The sequence below is a fragment of the Melospiza georgiana genome, chromosome 10 (assembly GCF_028018845.1).
Source record: "Melospiza georgiana isolate bMelGeo1 chromosome 10, bMelGeo1.pri, whole genome shotgun sequence".
In the NCBI taxonomy this organism is placed as follows: Eukaryota; Metazoa; Chordata; class Aves; order Passeriformes; family Passerellidae; genus Melospiza; species Melospiza georgiana.
The window spans coordinates 21,388,565-21,414,352 of NC_080439.1; the positions used below are offsets into that span (position 1 = coordinate 21,388,565).

A 25,788-nucleotide genomic window follows, 5' to 3' on the forward strand; every position below is an offset into this window, starting at 1 on the left:
TACCACTTATTTTCCTTTATTGTTTGCCACAAAGAAGACTACTGAGTTGTACTTGTAAGAGATTAAAGGAGAAACATACATCAGCTGCTTTCAGCACAGCTCACTGCTTTCACAATGCCAGCCAGACCACTTGCTGCTTCCCTATTTCTGCCCACACCCCCCAGCCTTTCCCACTTCCACGCTTAGCTCTGACAGAATCTCAGTGGAGAATGCATTTTTCTTCATGATGAATCATTTTTCTTCACGGTTTCATCCTGAGTTGCTGCTTGAAGGCATTGCCCCTTGCTCTCCTGTTTGACTGGGGTGAGTGCAGTTAGAGGGGTCAGCAAGACACACATTGCTCTGCCATCCTGCCCCTCACACCAACCTCCAAGACATGGCAGGGACAAGCATCTGCTGACAGACTGCTTGGTTTCATCTCATTAAAAACCCACCATGCAGTGCTGGGCAGAGCCCACCGAGTGAATCAGGGATAAAGGAGGAGTTGGAGTTGAAGCACAAACGAAACAACATCAACACAAGGCAAGTCTGAGGGCTGAAAGGGAAATCACGTGGAGTGAAGGAGGGACTCTCCCCCTCTCCTATTTTCTTATCCCATTTGAAACAACATTCCCTTGCTCCTCCCCTCTGCCCGGGGCTGGCAGAAGCATGCAGCACAGCCACGAGGAGCTGACAGCCCCAGCCACACCTGGGCCACACATGCAGGACACCCAGGGAAACAAGAGTCTTGGAAGGATTAATGGTGAGAGAGGCTCCTGTGGCTGCAAATAGGAGACTGTGGTTGATCATCTGCTCCCACTTGATGGGAGAGGAGAACAAGGCTTTTTTTTATTGTCCCAGTTCTTCTCTTCCTCCTCTTCAGAGATTGCCATTGCCAGTCTGGAATTACTTCTCCAGTTACCTCTCGCTGCTTCTGGAGTGGGAGAGAAGATGGGGCAAGGGGGCTGTGTTTGGCATCCCAGACTCATCTCTCAGGCAGCAGGACGAAGAAGATGGCCTTGAGGAAGTGCCCAAAACTGCAAAGAGCAGCCACGAGCCAGTGGGAGCGAAGGCTGGGGTCAGTGTTCACCACGCACTTTGTGATGTCTGCCTGAAGAGGAGGGAACAGAGATTGTCAGAGACACCCTGAGACACCCCCTGGCATCTGCAGCCTAAGGAGCAGCTCAGTGTCACAGCATGAAAGACTAAAGCTTGAATCAGTTATTAAATCAGTAGTACATATACAGGAGTTGATAAACACTTGTCATGTGCTATATAGGTCCAAAAATATTTTGGCAAAATTGTGGAAGTATTATCATTCCTATAGTCCTAGAACACTCTCAGCATAACTTCCATAGGTTATTGTTCAACTGCTTCAACACCTCCTATGAAGCTGCTGATAAATCTGTGACTATCCCCAGCCAAAAAGATTGAGCTACTGCACCAAAATCTCTTGTGCTGACTCCTGAGAACTTGCATTGACTTTCCTCAGCCTTTACAGCTTCTTTGTTGGACATTTACTGCCAGGTCAGCCCCTTTTGCAGGCTGTGCCAGCCCCACAGCCCATGGCACCACCCCTGCTGCAGCACCAGGTGCTGGCTCTGACACTTCCACACCCTCAAAGTTATTAAATCAGGCTCAAGAGCCCTGCAAAATGCACTTTACTAACTCCCCACCACTGTCCCCCTCTTCAGCCACCCCTGGGGACAGAAATGCTACAGGAAGATTATCCAGCACTTCTCATTTTGGATAGCTAAATGCAACTTTCTTGCCCTGTTCAAAAGGTCTAGGAATCCTCAGCAGCATCAGCATTCCCATCCTTTTCTGTAAAGCCAGATGCTTCCCAGAGGTTGTCCTGGTTAATATCAGCTCAAGTTGCTTGTACATTTTCTCTTGCCTTAATGCTTTATTTGGAAGGCATTCAAGCAAGCCACCCCCCAATTTAAATCTAAAGCAATGCAAGCTTTGTAGCTTTGTTTGTGGAAATGCAAATGCCAGCAGGGATGCCTCCCAGATTTAAAGATGACTTGGGCAGCCAGTTTCAAGTATTAATGAGAAGCTGGCCTGCAATAAATAAAAAAATTTTTAAAAAAGGAAAAGAACCCCATCAAATTGATAGAAACAGGCTCTCAGCTGGCATGGGAAGGAGAAAATGGAAAATATCGAGCAGGTGAAGTGAACAGGACAGAGGTAGAGAGAAAAATGCATTTTCTGGTGCAGGAATCAAAATTAAAAGCTTTGCCCATGATATAACTGAGTTCTGGTTAAACTCCAGCCCAGCACAACAAGATGTGGACTGAGGATGTGTGACACTGTTAGCACATCAGCCCCATGTGGTTTGCAGAAATAGATTTTGGGAACAATACTCACATCACAAGGATAGCAAACGCTCACAGCCCCAAAAGTTTTTTTCTTTACAAGCTCAGCTCAGCAGCCTTCCAAATTTGCCTTCTAACATAAATCTCTCATTGACCAAGCACAGATGAGTGAGACTCTCAACCCTGAGGTGTTCCTCACCAAAACAGGCCATGAGAGATGATAATAATCTTCTCTATTCCCTCTGCCTGTGCTCAAGGCATGCATAAGCCTTGCCTGACCAACCTTGGTCATCATCAGAAAGGAAAAAGGGGCTGAAGGGACAAATCCCAGAGTCTGGTTAGTGGGTAGAGCCACACTAACCAACCCCATCATCATCTACAGACCAAAGCTGTGCTGCCACACATTCCAGCAGCTCCTTGCTCACCAGGTCAGGAAGGCTGGCCCGGTGCACCTCACCCCATTGCTGCTCTCCTGGGAGCACCAGCAGGAGCTGAGCTCATGAACAAGCCACAAGCAGAGACTGCAGAAGGGAGGAACACAGAGCATGCAGTGATGGGAAGGAGCAGGATGGCAGGAGAGAGCTGCGTCAGCACCAAGGTGAGGAAATGCTGCTGAAAAACACAAACACAGCAAGCAGAGCCCAGGCAGTGAGCAGAGGATGCTGCAGTGAGGTACCAGTGGTCACAGGCATTGATCTCTATTGTGGAGGAAAGCAAGGTGGGTCTCCCTGAACACTTCCAGCACACTCACCCTATTTGCATTTGAAAATAGTCTGAACTGAACCTGTCAGATTCCAGAAGCCTGCATGGGTCAGGTTTAAAACACTTGTGTCAAACTGTCCCTTTAGCCACGCAGGACCTGTCTGAACACACTTTTTAGGGCACCTGATCCTTGAGAAACACAAGCTCTAATGGGCTTTAGTACCTCCTGTGAGCCAGGACAACCAACCCAACCCACCGGGCTGATTACAGCTGTGAGGGGTTAACAGCCAGGTGAGGAAATGAACTCCTCAAAGCCCTGCTCTGTTCTCCCAAAGGCAATGACCTCAGTGCTCTAACCAAGAGGAGCTGCACTCAGAAGCACTTACAAATTTCCATGGGGCTTGCTCAGATAAGCAGAATTGCTCAGCTGTTTAACAATTGCCTCAGCTGTTGTTATCCAAATCAAGCCTACCTGATAAGGCAGTGCAATTGAAAACTTCAAAGCCACTTAGGGCTTTTTGCCTGGCCAGGCACTGATAAACTGCTGCAATGGCAGTTTGATATGCTATGTTAACTGTTCAAACAAATTCAAGTCACCTACACTGCTTTGTAGCAAATGCTGCTAAAAAAAAATTAAATCTTTCCATTCCACTGTAAAGCCACTACTGAGGCTGCAAACTGTTCCCAGGAGGAGATGATGCCTCAAAGGTTCTTTCCTGCTCTTCCATGCAGGTTTGCATTGGTCCTGCACTCTTCTCCACCCTATGGAAGCAGCATGGGAACCTGCTGCTGAATGGAGAACCCCAAATGCCTTCCCCAAGTCTCCTTGGAGTCTTTCCTGGACCAGCTCAGGGATGGGGGTTATTCTTGGCAGCCTCAGCCTAGGCTGATGAGTAAGAGATGGGGAACAAGGATGGCAAGCCAGGACAAACCAACACAGTGGGTGAGAGGGCTCCAGCAAGGAGCTGCTTGCTCTGGCCTGTGAGTGAACAAGGCTGGGAAATTCCTTGCTGCAGTGCCTACATCAAGAGAAGAGCATTCGGATAGGCACAGCACGAGATGGGATTAGCAGCATTTCCCTTCATTTCTAGAGGGAAAGTATTTCCTTTTCAGAGCCCAGAGCTGCTGATCAGGGTGTTGAAAATGGCTGTATCAGGACAGCCCAGCAACTTTCACAGGCCTGTGCTTGATGAGGGACAGTAAAGTTGGCTTCCCTTCCTTGGGGCCAGATCCCAGGAAAAATCAGCATGGATTCAGCAACCCCAACAGGAATGTGCTGTCCCTCTAAAGGGGGATGGCTGGAAAAAGAGCAAGCAGTGGATTTATCCCCTCAGCTGCACAGAACCAGTGCTTGCAGCCACAGCTCTCTTCATAGAGAGCAGATAGGCACAACTTCCCAAGGGTATTTCCTGGGAATGGCAGCGAGGAACCTCAGAGAAACAGAAAACAATTCCTGTCTCCATTCTCTGCTCCTGTTGTTCTTGCACATGTAAAATGTGTTAGGAAGACTGCTTACCTGAAGGGATTTAGTAATTAGATTCTAGTAATAGTTCTTTATATTAATTAAGCAATTAGGTCAAAACTGTGTCCTGTCTTGAGACAGTCACAAGTTTTTCTTTAGTATTCTTTAATATCTATTTAGTATCTCTTAAGTATTTTAATATCTCTTTAGTATAGTATCTCTTTAATATACTATAGTATTAATGTAATATAGTATAGTTTTAATAAAACAATTTTTAGTATCTCTTTAGTATAGCATCTCTTTAATATACTATATTATTAATGTAATATAGTATAGTTTTAATAAAACAATTATTCACCCTTCTGAATCAATAGAATCAGATACCAATCGTTCCCTGGGTTCTAAGACCCTACATACAATAAATGCTGGTCTGGAGATGGGTTTTGCAGCTTGTTTGCTATGCAACAAATTTTTCCAAAAATATCCTTTTGGAACGATCCAAACATTCTGTTTTGAACTCTAATGAAGCAATACATGAATTAAAACAAGATGCTAGCTTATCAGAGCATGCAAGTTTTACCAAAACAAAATAAAAATAGCTGGAAACTGGAAAGAGATGTGTTCCTACACAACATTTCTGTTTTAATGAAATTAGACCTTAGGGGGGAAAAAGTTTCAGAGAATACATTTCAAGCAGGTATGCAGTTAAAGAAAGCCTGAAATGATGACTGAGACAGGGACTGGCATTCACAGGCAGGAACAGTGTCACTTAATTCCAGGATATCCTCTTCACCTGCCTCAGCACAATTAATTTTTGGAACACAAAATGAAACAGATCAGGGCATTCAAATCAAAGGTTACTTTTAGCCGAACCAAACAGCTCCCTGAGACAGCTGGCCTCAAGGTGACACAGTTTTGGAGAGGGCAGGGATGATTTAAGGTAGGATTGGTACTTAGTAAGTGCAAGGGATCCCAAATCAGAACAATGACACTTTCCCAGTTTTTCTTCACACTCCTGAAGAAATCAGGGAACTGAACCAGCTACTGACTGGTTGGGAAGTCTCAGCACAAAGGAGCAATACTCAGTTTGGAAAAAGACACCCCACTCTCTCCAGATGTGTATGGTTGAGGAGCCTGACCATTTCCTGACAGCTTAGGAATACATTTCGCCTCTTGGAAAAGAGGGAATTTGCATGCCTTGGGAACAAGATGTCCTATGAACTGAGTGGTGTCACAGGGCAATATTTTGCCCCAAGCAGCATCTGCCCAGCAGCACACTAGGGGATCCAAGGATCTGTGTCTGTGTCCCTGCCTGGTACATGCAGACAACCCCCAGCTGCCAGCCAGTCTCTGCACTCAGCTGGGGAGGTCACTGGGAAGGTATTTAGCTATGCCACAGCACCAAAATAAAGTTTTTCTATGAACCATCCTCCACAGGAACCAATGCTCACATTAAGTACAGAGAGACCAAAGGAATCCAGTGCTTAGAAGTGAAGTGAGAATTAAGCTGGCAGGCCTCATTTGTTACCAGTTTCTAAGAAACAGCTGGCCAAGAGTATCACAGAATCAAATGGTTTGGGTTGGAAGAGACTTTAAAGATCATCCAGTTCCACCCCCTGACACAGGCAGGGACACTTTCCTCTAAAATCAGCCTGCTCCAAACACTTCTAGAGATGGGGCAAACCACAGCTTCCCTGGGCAATCTGTGCCTGTGCCTCACAGGAATGACCCTACAGTGTCCCTCTATGAATGTCTGTTAGCTCTGGAGAAGATCAGGAACACAACAGGTGATGGTGGGCCAGGACTGAAATAATAATAATAAGAAGGAGAAGGATAAGAAGAAGGAGGAGAAGGAGGAGAAGAAGGAGAAGAAAGAGAAGGAGAAGGAGAAGGAGAAGGAGAAGGAGAAGGAGAAGGAGAAGGAGAAGGAGAAGGAGAAGGAGAAGGAGAAGGAGAAGGAGAAGGAGAAGTGGAAGAAGGTGAAGAAGAAGGAGAAGTTGAAGGTGAAGGTGAAGAAGAAGGAGGAGGAGGAGAAGAAGAAGAAAGAGGAAGAAGAGAGGGGGAAGAGAGGAGAAGAGAGGAGAAGAGAGGAAGAAGAAAGGAAGAAGAAAGGAAGAACTACTGATGGTTTTGAGGATGGGACCATGAGGCAGTAACAGAGTTATGTAAGTCTAGCACAGGTGTAAGGGGTAAGTAGGACAGAGCTGGCCACAGCACTGTGAAAGAAAATCTCCCACAGCCTTTTTCTGCATAGAGCTGCAGAGAGCACACTCTCACTTCCACTAACTGGGATATTTTCAGGTCTGGGCACAGAGAAACACGTCCAATGAGACATGCAGCATTTCTTACCCAGCCTCCTCTCCTCTTCAGCCATGTCACCAGGGTCTTGCGCACGAACTCGCCCAGGCAGTCCACGATGGTGTGAACCATGGCCGGCTGCGCGTGCCGCACGCAGTCCACGGCCAGCCCCGCTGCCACGGCGTACAGCGACACCACCTTGCCCCACGTGATGCCTGCGAGAAGGGAAAAGGACATCATATTTGTAAAAATCAAAATGAGCGATGTGGGACTCCAGGCGGCTCTTCAAAGCGCAGTTTATTGCATACAAAATGCAGTTTATTGTATACAAAATGCAGTTTATTGTATTCAAGACAGCAGCCCAGGGTGGTGGGTGACAGAGCCTGTTCCTACAGCTGTCAGCTCCAGCTGCACGCAGGCCTGGAGACCCACATCCCTCCTTCAGGCTCTTACTGATGGTGCCCCACGTTGGGCGCCACTGTAAGAGCTGAAATGAGAGATGTGGGACTCCAGGCAGCTCTCCAAAATGCAGTTTATTGTATACAAAATGCAGTTTATTGCATACAAAATGCAGTTTATTATATCCAAGATGTTACAGCAGCCCAGGGTTGTGGGTGACAGAGCCTGTGCCTACAGCTGTCAGCTCCAGCTGCAGGCAGGCCTGGAGACCCACATCCCTAAATCAGGCCCTTACTAATGGTGCCCCATGTTGGGCGCCACTGTAAGAGCCTAAATGAAGGATGTGGGACTCCAGGCTGCTCTCCAAAATGCAGTTTATTGTATACAAAATGCAGTTTATTGTATCCAAGAGGTTACAGCAATCTAGGGTGGTGGATGACAGAGCCTGTGCCTACAGCTGTCAGCTCCAGCTGCAGGCAGGCCTGGAGACCCTTTGGTTTTGGTTACAATGCATTATGTACTTTTCTTTGCTGAGTGTCTTAATACAGCAGAACCAATCTATACCTTAACTATTAGTCAGTCAGATATCTAATCTCCCAGAAGACAGCCTTCCTGCCAGGCTGCCCTGCCTGCAGCAAGTGCTCCACAGAAGCTGTCCCAGCAGCTGGGACCTTCCTGTTGGTGTCAGGGATGAGTGTGGGAGCTCAGCTCGAGGTACCAGCCAACCTCCTGGGGCTGCCCGGGGCATAAACCCTTCATGCTCAAACCCTGCAGTCATAAATCCTTCATGCTCAAACCCTGCAGTCATAAATCCCTCATGCTCAAACCCTGCAGTCAGCTGCCCCTCATCAGGCTTTCCTCAGGACCAGTGACCTGGAAACACAACCCTTTCGCTCCCCTGCACACAATTTACTTTATTATCTGTGATAGCCATATTTATCAAGCACACTGGGAAGTATTTTACAGTGTTGGGTCTCTGTGGAATCTGCGCAAAGTCTCTCCCAAACATAGGCAGAAGCTTGGTGAAGTTCTAATGTTTAAAAACCACACAGAACTGTTCTCAAAGGATTGCAGCAAGGTGAGAGGATGGAAAATGTGTGCAGTGATTAGATGTATGGATCAGGAGGGGTTAAACACACCATTAGAAAACTGGATGTCCTCAGTAAGCAAAAATACAATTTAAATGGAGTAAAACAATCTCCCTCTTTCTTTCACTGCACTCTCAGATCCTCAGGTAGCCTGGACCAGCTTCGGATGGAGCCCCAGCCTCCTCACAGCAGTTCTCATTGCAGCAGAATGCCCTATATTTCTTTAGAAAACCTGCAGATTTCAGAGCATTTCCACAATTCTTGCACTTGGTGCTTCAAAAGGGACACACTAACAATTTTAGGAATTGCTTACTTTTCTTTTCCTTAAAAAAAACAAACAAACAAACAAACAAACTAAACTTTAGAGGAACTCTTCAAATGTCAGCCACGGGAATACTTTGTAAGACTGAAGAAAATCCATTCAGCGTTACATTAGTCATGACAAATGGGATTTTTGTAAGATAAAAATCTACAGATGAACCTTTTGTGAGGCTCTCAAATCCCCTGTGACACTCTGTCCTTCCCCAGAACTATCCCTGAGATCAGGGGAAGTTTTTAATGTAGCTGAAGCGACTGTTCTTCTTTTGGCTTTACTTGCTGAGCAGACCCTGCGGTGTCCCTGACACCAGCGCTGTCACTCAGGAAGTTCACTCCCTGCTTGGCATTCACACCATTTATCTGCCTTTCTCACATTGTGTGTCACCATGACAGCCAGCAGAATGAGCCAGGAAGAGGCTATGAAACCACACAAGAGTAGACAGAGGGGTTCTCCCTGCAAGGAAGAGGCTGTCCAAGTGCAGGTCACTGCAGTTCTACCCAGTGAAAGAGGCTTTCAGGGGTTACACTCCTTGCTGATGATATATTCAGGACCAGAGCCTCAGCTGGCTGATATTCAGCTTTAGTATAAGTCACTTTTGCAGTTCTCCATCCCTGCAGAAATGTGGTTCCCTGCATCTTGAGTTACATAACAAAAGTTACCCAAAATTCCAGGGAAGAGTTCACTGGCTTACTCCCAAGCTTTTGCTGACAGCACTCCTCAAATATCTGAAGCAAGTCCATTAGCTCTGAGATATTTACGTGGCAGTAACAAAGACTGACAGGACTGAAGTCACTCTGGTGCAGAAAAACAGCTCCAATCCTGGGTAATGCTGTTTTGAGCCCAAAATAGAAGAAAAGTGTATCCACAACCTGTGAAAGACAGAGACCCAGCACACAGGAAAGCAGTTTGCTCTAAGGCACATCAGTCCAGAGAGGATGGAGAGGAACCATTCAGCTCCAGTTTCCCTGCTAAGATTGTTCCTGCTGCAGGATTTGCATGAGGGGAGTGCTCCTGGCACATGGAGAGACCCCTCTCCCTTTCACAGCAGAAAGAGATCAGGTTCTTGGTTAATAATGGTGATGGATGTGGAGGGCTCAGGGCATCCTCCTTCCAGAGCACCCCCAAAGGGGTCAAACCAATCCTTCAGCCTGCCTTTCCTGTTAGAGTCAGTCCATGGGGGCAGGAGAGGAGGAAATCCCTGCCTGATTTCCCCTTGTTTGAGTCCCCTTTGCCACTGCTGGAGGCAGAAGAGGGAGGCAGCAGCTTGGGCTTCTCACCCACAACAGCAGGGCACAGCTTATGCTCCTCTTCTCATATTGTAGGAAGCAAGGGATGAGCAGGCACCTCCAACACCAGGACCATGCTTGGGGCTGGCCCCTTTCCAGGAGGGCTCCAGCACCCACCCAGCCCCAGCAGTTCTCCTCTGCCCTTTCCCAGGACACCAGCTCCATGAACTTTTCTCTCTCCAGAAAATATGGGTTTAAAGGTTTTATGTGTTCAATGGGCAAAGTCTGTGCAGTGGTAAGTGATGTTATGCTGCATTTACTCCCCTTGGCAGGGGCAGAGGAGCACAGTTGCCTCTGTCCCCTGTGATGTCCAGGCCAGGTTCACAGTGACACCAGTGTGATACATCTCAGCAAAAGCTGGAACTGCATCTCCCCAGTGCACATGAGAAGTGAAAACACATTGGCTTGCTCCAAATCCCTCAGAAGGGCTGGCTGTCATCCACACTGGGTGAAACAGGCACTCATCACCAAGCAAGACAATCCATTCACAGCTTCCCACTGCGTGGATTAACATGCACAGGAGCTAACAACAACAGGGAATGGAAAGCTGGTCCAAAAAGGAACCAGAGAGAGAGAAAGCTCTGCTCACAGACATGGAACAAAAGGACGTGGAAAAAGTGAAGGACTGCTTAGAAGGCATTATTAAAAAATAAGAAATGCAAGTTGCACTCCCTAGGCCAGCCATGGAGCTGAAGGTATGTAAACCCTGCTGAGCCCAGGGGAAAATGAATTAGCAGGAGAGGAATGCTCTTGAAAGTATTCCTGCTCATATGAGCTTGTCTGCCCCAGGGGAGAGATGAAGAAGCCATGAGACACCAGGGCACCACATAACAACCTGAGGTTATTCAAACAAACTCAGCATCAAAGTCCTGCTCACAAATCAGACCTTAAAGAAACACCAGCCACTGCTACACTCCAGCAGCTGGGAGAATGCAGCCAGACACAACAAGTTTTGGAGGAGAGAAAAGCTGAGAGGGGTGTGCACAAGGAAGGAAGCTCAAGCCATAAGGCCTAAGCGATGAGGGAGAAGCAGGATGCTGAAGAAGTTGAAGAGCACCAAAAAAAATGCAGCTCTCTCCGTGAATTTGTCAATATCCACTGAGAGCAGAATTCCAATTTCTAACAGCATTTCAGAGAAATGGTCTGGGTTGGAAGGGAATTCAAAACTCATCTCATTCCAACCCCCTGTCATGGGCAGTGTTACACCCCAGTCACTTAATTCCAGGGTTAAAACCAAGGTTCTTTTGCTCTGCATAGATTCAAAGGAGAAAATCCCAACCAGATATGATCAAGAGGTTAAAAAAACCCTCATGAAAGTTTGCTGGCAAACTACAGAAAATTAAGGAACATTGGCAAAAGAGTAAATGCAACATAACATCACCTACCATTGAATAGACTCAGCCTACAGAACATAGAAAACCTTTAAACCCATCCAATGCCATGTTCCATGAGAAGAGAGAAGAAGAAAGGGAGAAAAACAGAAAGACAGGAAAGATACAGAAAAACAGACTTATAGCTACTAACTGCAGTTCCAGCGATGTAAAACTCCAAAATGAAGTAGGGTCTGTCACTGTGATATTTTCTGAAAAATCCCTTCACCAGGATTTCTTCTCCTGGGAAGCTGAGAAGCCTCAGAGAGAAATGAAAACAATAATTTTCTGATTGCTTCTCCTGTGTTTGCTGCTTTGGAATGTGGTCTGGACATTTTTTACTAACAGGTGCATGTTTGATTGGTTTCATGTGAATTGTTTTAACTTAATGACCAATCATGTCCAGCTGTGTCAGACTCTGAGGAGTCAGTCACAAACTTTCACTATCATTCCTGTTAAGCCCTCTGTCCGTATACTTTAATTTTTTGTATAGTTTTAGTGTAGCAATGTTATGTTATGTTATGTTATGTTATGTTATGTTATGTTATGTTATGTTATGTTATGTTATGTTATGTTATGTTATGTTATGTTATGTTATGTTATGTTATGTTATGTTATGTTATGTTATGTCAGCCTTCTGAGAACAAGGAGTCAGATTCTCATCTCTCATCTTGTCCTGAGGACCTCACAAACCCCACAGGGTCAAAAGACAATGTTCTTTCCTCGTGGTCAGGCTTCTTAAAGCTTTGGCCCATCCTGGCCCTTCCTCCCAGGTGGGATTTGCAGTTTCTTGGACACACTGGGTGCTGCCTTCATTGTGCCATGGCTGACAGACACTGCAGGGCTGGGGGTGCTGGGCCAGGGCACCACCCCAACACAGCAAGGGCTGACCCACCCCACCACACATTCCAAGCATCCTAAGATGTCTCAAAACAAATTCTTTTTTCCACTCTCTGTCAGGCAGGGACACCTTCCACTATCCCAGGTTGCTCCATCCACCTTGGCTTTCAATATTTCCAGGGATGGGGCAGCCACAGCTTCTCTGGGCACCCTGTGCCAAGGCCTCACCTTCCTGGGGAAAAATTTCTTCCTTATATCTAATCTAAACCTACTGCCTGTTAGTTTGAAGCCATTCTCCCTCGTCACTCCAGGCCCTTGGGAAAATTCTCTCTCCAACTTCCTTGTTGGCTCCTCCAGGGGCTTGGAGGCCACATTGAGGTCACCCCAAAGCTTCTCTCCTCCAGGCTGAACAACCCCAGCTCTCCCAGCGGAGCTGCTCCATCCCTCTTCTCACCCTGGTGCTTCCTCTGGACTCTCTCCAGCAGCTCCAGGTCCTTCCTGGGCTGGGCCCCAGGGCTGGAGACAGCTCTGAGCAGGGCACAGAGGCAGAATCTCCCCTGCCCTGCTGCCCAGCACACAGGTGGGCTCTGGGTCTGTTGAGGATGGCAATGCAAGTTGTTTTTCCATCTGCATGGCAGATTACCGTGGGCAGTATGCCTTATCTCTCTCTTTGAGTGACCACATTCACTCCTCCCTCGGGAGGGGACATTGCTGATAACAGCTATTGAATGTCACTGCATGGCTGATAAGAACTGCAGCATCCCATTGGGAGATGTGAGCCCAGAGGGAGGAGCCAAGCATTCCTACCCAGATATAATCCAGAGGTTTTGAGACACCAGCACGGCTTCTCCACTGGATTCCCCAGAGGAACAGCAGCTGCCTCTCCTTCCACTGGATCTTCAGAGGAAGAATCCATCCTTCTCTACAGGATCCCTGCTCCAACAGAACCACCCCTGACACTGCAGGAGGGCTGAGCCACAATTCCAATGGGACTGCCACCAACACCCTGACCCACAGGGTGTCAGGTTGGGTTCTGACTCTGTCAGTGTTGTTCTAGTGTACTGCATTGTTTATTTTATCCTTTTATTTTCTTCCTTTCCTTATTAAAGAACTGTTATTTCCTGCTGCCATATTTTTTGCCTGAGAGCCCCTTAATTTAAAATTTACAGCAATTCAGAGGGGTGGGGAGGGTTCACATTCTCCATTTCAGGGGAGTCTCCTGCCTTCCTTAGCAGACTCCTGTCTTTCCAAACCAAGACAAGGTCCCAGTACACAGGGCTGGGGCATCCCCAGCTCTCCCCCCACCAGCACCCCCAAGTCCTTCTGCCAGGGCTGTTCTTGATCTGCTCATCCCCAGCCTTGACTGGTCCTGGTGGTTGTCCCAGAGCAGATGCAGCATTAGGACTTGGCCCTGTATAACCTCATGAGATTCCCATGGGTCACTTCTCCAGCTTGTCCAGGTCCCTCTGGATGTCACCCCATCCTTCAGGTGCGTCAACAGCACCAGTCAGCTTGGTGTCACCTACATCCTTGCTCCTGCAGGGAAAGTGCTTTCTCGTCAGAGAAAGGAATGCACTCCTACATTCCTGTTACACAGGGCTCACTTCAGCCCAGGCACTCTTGAAGAAAAGCCAAACCCAGTAAAAACCAGGCTGAAAGCTTTTAGAAAGCCCTCATGCCTAGCAGCTCTCACCAACAGGGCAGAACTGCTTCCTTTGGGAAAGGAAAATGCCTCCCCCTTTTCTACTTCTGTTTTTCCACCAAGTGACCTCTTCCTTTGGGCATTTGTTTTAAAACGTAAGGAAAAAAATGCCAGCTTAGCCAGGCCCCAAACCAAAGCTTGTAGAAGGCAGGGGAATGTCTCCTGCTACCTGCAGAGCAGTTTTGGACCCCACATGAGAACAGGTGGTAACGTCACAGAGGTGATGGTGCTGCAGATGCTTCTTCACCATCAAGAGCAGATCAGGTCTCTGCAGTGCTTTGTCTCCACACAGGGTGGGCTCAACTCACCCTGAATAACAAATGAGATGTTTGGAAACAAGGGAACAGAACACAGCTTGAGCCTAAAGGCTCTTCTCCCAGATGACAAGCCATGGGACAAGAGGAGATGGTCCCAGATGATGTTCAGATTGGGTATTATTGAAAATTTCACTAAGAGGTATTGACCAGGCTGCACCAGGGGATGTTTAGATTGAATATTAGTGAAAATTTCTTTTTTGAGAGGAGAGGCATTGAGCCAGGCTGCACCAGGTGATGCTCAGAGTGGGTATTAGTGCAAATTTCTTCACTGAGAGGACAGGCTGAACCAGGTGATGTTTAAATTGGGTATTAGTGAAAATTTCTTCTCTGAGAGGCATTGAACCAGGCTGCTCAGGGCAGGTCTGGGCTCAGTCAGGACTTGCAGACAGCGTGGACAGGAAATGAGCACAGACAGAGCTACAGTGTGAAGACTCAAAACCAGACCAGAATGTGGAAGATAGACATGTAAAATATTAAGGAGAAAACTTCTCCAGAAAAAAAAAAAAAAGGGTCAAAATCCCCTGCTTCCTTGCTGCAAAGGCATTTTAAGTGACTAGTGGAGCTCCCCAAGCTGTCTAAGCACTGTAGTGTCAGACTGTAGCTGTTTTCTTAATAAACTTGGTAATTGGCATGAAAACTCACCCTGAACTTGAGTGTCTGGTTTCCTTTGCTCAATAAGAGCCTCTTTCCTCTCAAGTATGAAAAAAAAAAAAAAAAAAAAATAAAAGGAATGAATGTCTGGCTGCTACAGCCAACTCCAATTTGCTGGATTTATTGTTAAATGCTGAGTTTTGAGACTGCAGTGGGATCCAGGAACATTAAAAAACAGCAAGCTCCTACCCCTCAGCCACTCAGCAACCTTCTACCCAGGAGAAATTACAATTACAAGCTGATAAAAGCAATTAAATGCACAACTTCCAGCAGAGATGAGAAAGAATTAAGAACAGAGCATGGAGAGCCCTGGGAAGGTTTGAATCAGCCCACTAAAATCCATTTCTGCAGCAGGGTGGCTCCAGAGGAGAGGCAGCAGAGTCCAAAGTCTCCAGCATTGTCAGCCCCAGAGGGCTGAGTCCAGATTCTATTCTTAATACCCTGAAAGGTTTAGAACTATGAGATATGATTCCTACTTTAATTTGAAACTACCCACACATTTGGCTCCTGAGTTGAGAAGAAGTGAAGAACACAAAAAAAAAACCATAAAAAAAGCAGCTTTCCATGAATTTGTCAATACCCACTGGGAGTAGAATTCCCAGGAGGCAGCAGGGTTTCTCCCCAGCACCACAGCACACACAGCCTGCCCCCCCTGCAGCATTCCTGGCCTCTGCCTTAGCTCTCTGTGTCACTCCAGCTCTGGAGCTGGCCCAGCCCCAATGCTGTAGTCACCTAACATCAGCTGCAAACTGCAAATTGCACCTGAGTCTGGCAGCTTGAGTGCTGTTTTTCGGTAAAGCTCAGCACTAAGTGACAAGACAGGGCACCTGCACTCCGTACCATCCACAGTGACACATTCCTGCCGTGCTTTCCCTCTCTCTGAGCTCCCAAGCTGCAGCCCAGGCGTGCTCTGAAAGGCTGGTGAGGGCTGCACAACCAGGCACGCCGTCCAGTTCCTCCATTTCCAGTGACACAGCACCAATTTCCCTAACCCAGGGAGTAAAATCTGCCCTGATCAAACTGCCAGCAGCCTTGGGCAGTGCCTCTGTGAGATCTATTTTGCCATCTGGAGAGGATCTGTGCTCTCAGGGCTTCAGACCTTCTGCATGCCAGGGCTTCTCCAGAGCGTCAGTGTTGCCAGATAAAGCAGTTATTAACAAAGTTCTTTGTGAGGATTAAAAGGTTTTGAGTGAGGTAGCCTATTTGAAAGTACAACTGAAACCTGAATTTCTATCCTGTAGCAAGTACTGCCAAAGTGACAGGAGTCCCTGCATCCTGTGACACCTCCATGCTATTGTCACTGGTTTCAGTGGTTTCATGCTGCCAGCAAGTTGCTTTCTTTGGGCTTTTTTCCCCTTTTTTTGGTTTTGTTTCCAATCTTTAACATCTACCATCCCTTCCACAAACACAACAAGACACTGCAGAAAACCTATAACCATGTCAGAACCTGCCTGACATAAATCCCTCTGAAAGGCTTCTCTTCCCTCAACTCCCACAGGCTGCTTTTCCAGTTGTGAGCAGGGATTGTTTCCAGGAAAAGCTGAATGCAGCACCGGGCTTATTTTTGCTTTTGACCATCATCTCTGGAACCAGTCTAACAGCAGCAGCAGCACACTCACATCTAAGCAGAGAGAAAGCTCAAAGCACCTGCGCATCTGGAACAGCCTTAAGGAGCAGGGCTTCCCCAATACAAGAAAGGAAAAGGTTGCATTGCATCTCTGGGTGTTGCTGTGGGAAGGGAAGCCAGGAGGAGAGGAGCTCTCTGTGATGAGCTGATTCTGGCTCCCAGCATCATCAGCCTGAGCTGGAACAAGGGAGACTCCCAAACAATCAATCTCCTGCAGCTGCCAAAGGTGAGCAAAGAAGCTTGGAATGAGTGACCTCCCTCTGCAATGAGGCAACAACCACCTCCTAACGAGGAAGGGCAGGAGGTGCCTTCTAGAATGAGGCAGAACCTACTGGGAGGATATGACAGCCCAAGACGTTTCCCTGCCAGAAGACAGCAGAGAGGAGCTCTCATTAAATCATTAAAGAAGGGCACAGTGCCAAACTGCCCACAGCCCTTTCAGAAAGCAAGCCCCACCTTGCAGGCTGTGCCTTCTCCAAGAGGTGTTGAATAATACCCTTTCCTTGACTCAGAGATGGGGCAACTGAGAGGTGCTTGAAAAACTTTAATTCCATTTTCAGTCTCATGAGAAGGGTGAGACAATACAGATGTTATCATTCACATCGTCACAATCAGAAGCCAACTGTCTCCTAATTACGGTATATCATAAGTGGTTTTTAGCTTATCAGATTTTTACCACATCATGCCTTACAACCAATCATCTAAAACTACCCCTCATGGGTCCCACTAGAATGCATCTTTCAAAGTTTTAGTTAGTCTTATTTGTAAGGCTATTTTTTAAAAAAATTTAGCTCTATTTCTCTCTCAACAATATCTCCCCTATTCCACGCCATTTCCAAACCAACATTTAGAAGGCAATTCCTTGTCTCAAATTCAGACACAAACACATACTATGTGAGAACTCCCCACAAACCCATTCCCCACAGGAGCTGGCTCCATCCCTGCTGCTCTGTGTGTGCGTGTGGGCACCATACCTGCAGTGAAGATCTGCGTGGCCACGGCCAGGAAGGCGTCGGACACCACGGACTCGGAGTGCAGCGAGATGTTCAGCTGCCGCGCCACGTTCCGGTACACGTTGGGACGGATGTACTCCAGCTCATCCCCTGCCAAAACACAGCAGGGTCAGCTGGGCACAGCACCAGGCCCTGCTCCCACCCTGGAGGAGTCCAGGGATGCCATCAGGTGAATGGGATCCAGCTCATCCCCTGCCAACTAACAGCCAAGGAGATAGCACCAAGCCCTGCTCCCACCATGGAGGAGTGACAGCTGGTCTCACTCCAGGGATGCCACCAGGCAAAGAGTGTGAAGCCCTGTGGAAATCCAGGGCACCACAGGGAATATTTCTGTCTGCTCTGGAGTGCCCTGACCCCCAGGGGAGCACTGGCTTTGACCCTCATTCATGGAGAAAGTTTCTCAGACTTCAAGATAGACCAGAATCCACAAAAGTGTGGAATAGATTATAGAGTAGTGCAGGTGTATCACTGGGTTAGAAATTGAGGTTTTGGGATTTTTGTGCGTTGTGGATGGAAGCAAGATGGAGGGCACAGGGTGTTGTCCCGGGTTTCTTCTTCATGCTTCTTCTTCCTCCTTCTCCATGGGTTTGGGTGGCATTTTATGATTGGGCAGAAAATCTGCATTGCAGGCTCTGTGGGATCAGTTATTGGGTTAAAAGGGAAAATAATCCAGGTGTCAGTTCTTAATTGGATAGTTTAGTCTTAAAAGACCTTGGAACAAGAGATTGTTGGCAATTTTGTACCTTCTAATGAAAAGCTGCTGAACTCACAGCAGTGAGACTGTTTTACTGATAAGAAATAATAAACATCTGAGTCCCAACATGAATTACTGTCTCAAGTAGCTTCAATCCAGACCCAGAAAAACCCACAACTGATACCCCATAAAGCCCAGCTCCACCTGAGTTTAGGCAGGCACAGGAGTGCTTAGGGTTGCTCAGAAGCAATTTCCTCCCATCTGCGTGGAAATCACAAATCCTCTGAACAGACAGAGACACAGCTCTCTCCCAGGGTTTTCCTGGGGAGCTGTGAGAAAGCTCAGAGAAAAGAATGAGGAACAATTCTTATCTCCACTTGCTGCACCTGTTGTTATGCACATGTGGAATGCGTTAAGGAGATTTGTTTACCAAAGGGTGATTTCTTAATTGCACTCTGGTGGTGGTGTTTTGGATTCATTGACCAATTGGATCCACGGGCGTTGTGACTGTCTGGCAAGGGCAATGGGTTTTTCTGAATAGTATAGTATTGTGAAAAATGTGTGAATGTATTTTATTTTATTTTATTGTGGATGTATTTTATGATTGCCTTTTTGCAAATATTAAAATGAATATTCTATGTGTTATGTTAGAAAGTTATGCTGTATTAATTCTCTTAAATAGTGTGTTAAATAGTGTGTTAAACAAAAGATTAAAATAGAAACTATGCTATGTAAGATTTTTTTTTTAAGAGAGGAATGAGGTATGCCCAGTGAGACAGCAGCCACAGGACACCTAAATATTTCAGAGAAAGAGAATTTATTGCTCCATTATCAGAAGAAACAAACTTCTTCCTGCCTTGCTCAGCCCTGAAGACACCGTCAGGATTAAGAGGAAGAAGCTGACAGTGACCAGACAGAATCCTGTGTTTGAATGGAATTTATGCATCATGTATGAGGTGTATGAATATGCAACAGGTTATTGTTTTTAAGGGCTAATCCTCTGTTAACAGGTGTCCTTTTTCGGGTTTATTTTGCCCAGAAAGAGGTACCTGGACTGTCTGTAACTCTTTGTTTCTATTGTCTCATGTGGTCCTAAATCCAAATAGTCCAAATTATTATTACTCTAATTATATTACTATTTTTATAACCATTTAAATACTATTAAACTTTTAAAATTTTAAAAACAAGTGATTGGCATTTTTCACAGTATCATATAATGAAGTACAATAAAGCAATTGTCAGCCTTCTGCAACCATGGAGTCAATGCTAATTATTCCCCAGCAGGGAATGCTACTCCCATACATCTGCACCCTGGGACTCCTAAAGGGAGCAGGGACAGGCAGGGGCCCTGAACCAGTGGTGTGGCTGCAATAATCCCTGATATAAATGCTGTTCCCAGGCTGGCTGCCTGCCTTTCCTCCAACACAGGAGACAGGCCCCAGATAAGCAAATCCATGTCATTTTATTTCAGAAGTGAGAAGGAAGCATGAATGTGATGTTGTGAGGTCCCCAGGATGAGGTGAGAGATGAGATTTGACTCCGTGTTCTCAAAAGGCTTATATTATTATATTATATTATATTATATTATATTATATTATATTATATTATATTATATTATATTATATTATATTATATTATATTATATTATATTATATTATATTATATTATATTATATTATATTATATTATCCAAAACTATACTAAAGAAAGAGAGAGGCTAAATAAGAACGATAATGAAAGCTCGTGACTGACTCCTCAGAGTCCAACACAGCTGATGGTGATTGGTCATTAATTAAAAAAACAATTCACATGTTTGGATAAACAATATCCAGACCACATTCCAGAGCAGCAAAGCATGGAGATGAGGCTTCTCCTTTTCCCAGGAGAAGAAATCCTAGGGAAAGGATTTTTCAGAAAATATCATGGTGACACATGTACATCCATTGGGAGCTACGCCCTTCCTCAGCACCCCATCAGGCTTGTACAGAAATGCCTCCAGTGCAAGAGAGTGACTCAAGAATGCTGAAGGCTGATGAGAGCCAAGGATCCACCCAGAGCTGCACAGCATTAATTAAACAAAGAGACTGCCAGCTATTTTGTGCTCACTTGAGAGTCAATCTGGAGTTCTTTCTCTCCTTCAAATGGTTAAAGAGAAGTTCATCTGCATGGCTGACTGCTCAGCAGCAAGGTACCTGACACACACAGAGATGTGTTTTCACCTTTCTGCCCAGCTGGGAAATGGCAGGAGGTGTCAGGCCAGCTTGAAGAACAAAACAAAAACACCAAGGACAAGCAGAGAGCCTCCTCCGAAAGGACTGAGCTATGGGGCCTGGGAAACAACAGTAAAGCTTTTCCTTGTGTAGCAAAATAAATAAGTTTTTGAGTAGTAGAATTAATAAAGCCCAGTTTCCAAGGGATTTCTCTCTCTGTAGGGGTTCATGGATATTTAATGAAGGTTGCACAGCTGCTGTAGGAGCATGACACTGCAAACACCCCATGGGACCAAGCCCCTTTGTGCACAGAGAGCCCTTTTTGGCTTGGATTTAGGACACACTGTGTTCTTCTCCTGCACAGGGGTGCTCTGAGAAGAGGAAGAGGTATCCCAACAACTTTATATCCCACTGTAAGACCCAAGTGACTTGGCCCAGCCAGGGGGCAACTGATCTTCTTCAAAATTTCATTTATGTGAGAGATAAAAAAGAAGATCTCACTGCCATCAGGACCTTTTCACAGAGCCATTAGCTACTGATCCTTAATTCATTTATCTGGCACTCAGCACAAAGGCAAACCCCAGCTCTGCAGAATTCCACAGCTGAGCTCTCCCAGCCCTTTCTGAGTAAGGGAGTGTCCCCTGTTTGACAGAAAGAGGAAACCTGCCAACACATGGTCAGCCCTGATAAGAGGAAACCTTACTTGGACTACCAACAGCTGTTTTCTCCTCCCAGGCTTCCTGGAAAATGTCAGGAAATGGGGATAGCCCTGCTTAGCTGGGCCCAGGAGCCTGGGATCAGCACTTGGCAGCTGCCACTGCTCCAGCTCCCAACGAGCAGCTCCTGGAGGCCCCAGATGAGATCAGGGTTTGGTTGGAGGCACACATGCCCTGTTCTGCAGCAAGGCACAGGGCAGGCAGCAGCATCCAGGGAAGGAAAGCACAGGAAAGCATTCCCAAGCTTGGAGAGCCTCCCTGCCCAGCAGCACCAGGACCTCCACGTTGGTGCTGGTCTCCAGTGCCCTTGTTCTGATTTGCAACATTTAGAGCCATCTGGGGGCCTCTCCTCCTTTCTCCAGTGCTCATGGAGGAATTTGCCGGGCAGCAGTGGCAGCTTCCATGTGCAGAAGCTCATGGCAGTGGTCAAAGGGCACCTCCCTAGGCCTTGGCCAGAGGAAATACAAGTTCAGATAAACCAGCTGAAGCCCAAGCCCAGCAGTAGCAGTGCCCTAGAAGATGCCAGATGCATTGTGGCAATCAAGTCACTCCCTCTGGAGAAAACCCTGCAAAAACACCCAGCTGAGAAGGGCTGCTCTAAGTGCTGTGAGAACAGCTGGTACCCAGCTGGAGACCTGTGCCCATAGAATCAGTTTGCTGCTGGGCTTTCTTACACTGCTTTGTGATTTTCAGCTCTTGGAGGTCCTCAGAAAAAGGCAACTTCATAGAAACCCCGTGCTGAGCAGCACTCCAAGAGACTGAGGAAACTCAGAGCTGTTTAGGGAAGATCACCAAAACCAAAAGCAGAGAAGAAAAACCTCTTTATTGCAGTGGTCAAAGGGCACCTCCCTAGCCTTGGCCAGAGGAAATACAAGGTCAGATAAACCAGGCCTATGACAGACACAGCACCTTGGCCTGGGCTGCCTCATTTGCCTCATACCATTAGGTTTTACCATGTCTGACTCACTAATTGCACTAATTAGCTGCTAAGCCTCACTGAGCTGATGGAGTCTCCCTCCCTGTGACCTCCAACAGCATTGCCTGTGCCCAGCACCTCTGCTGGCCCACCAGAGCCTCTGTGTGCAGGTGGGCTAGGAAATACCCCAGCTTCCATCTCCACAGGCTTCTCTGCACTGTCATGAAGGAAGAAACTGGTGCTGCTTGTTGCACTGCTCAGGAAAGGGCTGAGGATCAGCATTGCTGGCAGGTGGCTGGACACCAGCTGGCCTGGTGCTGGTCAGAGCAGAAAAGGGGAAAAGAAAGGGAAGGGCCACGTGACAAGTAAAGTTTCCAAAGGAACAGGATGGAAACTGTTCTTCATCCTAATGGGGAGCACTGCTCACCTTTCTGCTTTCATGGTGCTCTCCAAACAAATTGGGTCAGAGAAGGCACCAGGTTCCTGGGACTACCAGCCAAATCTTCCCATCTGGACAATCCAGGAGACGCCTTCAGATCCACAGAGCCACCTGCCTGCCCTTCAACGTGTTCCTGGCCACCCACAGAATTTTGGGTTGAAAGCACAGAAATCTCAACCCCCAACGCAGGCGGAGAAGAAAGGAAGTACAAACAGACAGAGGGATTGGCAGAAGAACAAGAAAATTCCCCCCAAAACCAAGCAACCACTGGAAACAAAAGCAGAAGTAAAATCAGCGTAGAAGAGAAAACGTGAAAAAGAATGAATTAAGAAAAAGAAGTCCTTTAAAACAAACCCAGCTATGCCTTAAGAAGAAACTTAGGATAATATCAAACTGGTAGAAAGGGGAGAAAGTGGGAACACTAGCCCTGGTCCTGTCTTTGTTAGGCCCAGCTAATGCTGACTTCACCAGACCTGTTTGAACTCTGATGTCATTAAATCAGATGCAAATGCTGGTGGTAGTTTCCAGCCAGATGTGAGCTAATATACCAGCCTGCAGGCAAAGAGGGATGTTGGGAGCAGCTTCCAAGTATAAAGGTGTTGGGTTCCCAAATGACAAACAGGATTTTGAGCCAACTTGAGCACACAGGATGCTACACAACCCAAAGCAAAAGGCCAGGCAACTGTTAACATTTAAAAGGTGCTCCTGGTACAAACTCTAAAGATTTTCTTCATGTCACCAGGCATAACCTTCAAATTGCTCTCCCTGAAGCCCCCATTGTTGCTGTGCTATGAAGGTGCCACACAACATCAGCCAACTCCTTCCTGCTCCAGCTAAAAGCAAGAAAACTCAGGTGTTGCTGAATAACCAAGGTAGAGAAAGGAAAATTAACACACTGTCATGAAATCAGCTTTTATAAAGTGTCCAATAACACATTTTCTGAGCATCTACCCCCAAATGAAAGCTGGGTGAGCTACTGCTGAAGCCCAAGTCCAGCAGCAGCAGTGCCCTATAAGATGCCAGATGTATTGTGGCAATTAAGTCACTCCCTCTGGAGAAAACACTGCAAAAACACCCAGCTGAGAAGGGCTGCTCTAAGTGCTGTGGGAACTGGTACCCAGCTGGAGACCTGTGCCCATAGAATCAGTTTGCTGCTGGGCTTTCTTACACTGCTTTGTGACTTTGAGCTCTTGGAGGTCCTCAGAAAAAGGCAACTTCATAGAAACCCCATGCTGAGCAGTGCTCCAAGAGACTGAGGAGACTCAGGCAAGGGAGCTGTTTAGGGAAGATCACCAAAACCAAAAGCAGAGAAGAAAAACCTCTTTATTGCAGTGGTCAAAGGGCACCTGCCAAGGCCTTGGCCAGAGGAAATACAAGGTCAGATAAACCAGGCCTATGGCAGACACAGCACCTTGGCCTGGGCTGCCTCATTTGCCTCATACCATTAGGTTTTACCATGTCTGACTCATTAATTGCACTAATTAGCTGCTAAGCCTCACTGAGCTGATGGAGTCTCCCTCCCTGTGACCTCCAACAGCATTGCCTGTGCCCAGCACCTCTGCTGGCCCACCAGAGCCTCTGTGTGCAGGTGGGCTAGAAAATACCCCAGCTGCCACCTCCACAGGCTTCTCTGCACTGTCATGAAGGAAGAAACTGGTGCTGCTTGTTGCACTGCTCAGGAAAGGGCTGAGGATCAGCATTGTTGGCAGGTGGCTGGACACCAGCTGGCCTGGTGCTGGTCAGAGCATTGCCTGTGCCCAGAACTTCTGCTGGCCCAAAAGCCTCCTGCAGAACCTCAGTGTGGTGCAAATGCCTCCATCCCAGCTGGGCTCCCCCTGCCAGCACTCACCAAGCCGCAGCAGTATGGTGGAGACCTCGGCCAGCTTCCCCCCGGGCACCGGCGCGTTGTGCTCGGGTTTGCTCCAGCTCACGCCGGCCTGGATCAGCCTGGAGTTGATGTAGTCTCTGCACAGAGCCTTGGCTTGGGACACAAGCTCTTTGTCAGTGGGAGACCTGTCAAAAACCTCCATCACCTCTGCAGCAAAGACTGAGGAACGACGCAGCACCTCCATCCTGGACTGCACGCACAGACTGCAAGGCTGAGCCACAGGAGAATCTGTCCACCAGGAGATGTCCTCAAGGTCTGTCAGAGATCCCAGCAGCTCTTCTCCACAGCCCACCTTTTCGTTTTAGCTGGTAAATAAAAGCATCTGTGAGTCCTCTAGCATTGCAAAGATGTAAATCAGGAGTTCAGGAACACAGCCCAAGTCAACAGCATCACATTCGCAAAACATTTCTCTGGGTCCACCTTACAGACAGGGGGGAAAAGTCTTGCATCCTTGCATCTCTCAGCCACTGACTATCCCTGGAAGCATGGTCCACAGAAAGGCTGCAGTTTGGAACTCTCGAGGTGTTTCCTCTTTTCCCATTCAGATTTGGCAGTTCTAGAATTACCCATCAGACAGACTAGACAGTCAGAGCATGGAAACACTTCATACAATGTGCTGACAATCTCAGCTTGTTTCAATTAAACTGGAAAAAAAAAAAAAAAAAAAGAACCCCAAATACCAGTTCCAGTAACCTCAACCAGATGTCAACAGACATTCCAGCTCAGTAGGTCATGGATCTTTCTGAAGAAATGGCACTGTTGCAAGAACAAGGCTATGGGAGCATTGGAAATGCCTTGATGGAGACACTTATTCTGAGACACATTCTTGGTTTAGGTTTTGGTTGTGCCATGCTTTTCCCCCAAAACAACGTGCATACTACTACTTGAAAACATCTAGCAATAGCAGAGAAAGCAAAACAGAAATGTAGATTTTTGAAAAGGTTTAAGCTGTGAATGCCTTAAGGGAAATGTGAAAATTTCTTCAGAGGCACCTGAATTCATCTGCTGATCTGAGTTTTTAACCCAGTGCTGCTTCTGAAGTCAGAGTCAGACCAGTCTTTATTCAGAGGTTAATAAATGCATTTTTCAGTCTGCATTTCAGTTTCACACACCTACTTACAATGACAATTTTCAAACAAAACACAGCCAGCTATCCCAATTTCCCCAAGAAAAAAAACATATTTACCTCTCATGTTGCACTTTTCCCACCCTCAGTGATTTCTTTTTGGGTTTGCTTTCGTGCTGCTTTAGAAGATCTGCATCACTGGTTTGGGATTCCCAGGTGACTGTCACCCTCCTCTGCTGCGCTTTCCACGGGGCTCTGTCAGCAGCACATCCCGGGATCCTTGGGCTTGTTCTCCTGCTTTTAAGGGACCGGGCGCCGAGGAAAGCTTCTGGCTTTAGCCTTGTAAGGAAGATGAAATAAGCGGGAGGTGGGGTTGCTGTGCCCAGAGGGAGAGCTCTCTCCTCCCCTCTCGTCTCTCTTAAGGAGGCTCGCTGCTGTTCTGGGCTTGGCTCCAGGCTCGGGGCGAGGCTGCGAGCATCATTTCTGATC

The 25,788-nt window shown here is 47.0% G+C and overlaps 1 protein-coding gene across 1 annotated transcript; it reads right to left on the minus strand.

The window, feature by feature from the left end:
• Positions 1-25,654, minus strand: BOK (BCL2 family apoptosis regulator BOK). Its single transcript, XM_058031549.1, has 5 exons — positions 25,420-25,654; positions 24,195-24,538; positions 17,333-17,461; positions 6,811-6,974; positions 1-1,090 (listed from the first exon to the last, which is right to left on the minus strand). Exons 2-5 carry the CDS (start codon positions 24,415-24,417, stop codon positions 965-967), a joined length of 642 nt encoding a protein of 213 aa, XP_057887532.1. The 5' UTR covers positions 24,418-24,538; positions 25,420-25,654; the 3' UTR covers positions 1-964.
• Between the last annotated feature and the right edge of the window lie 134 nt (positions 25,655-25,788).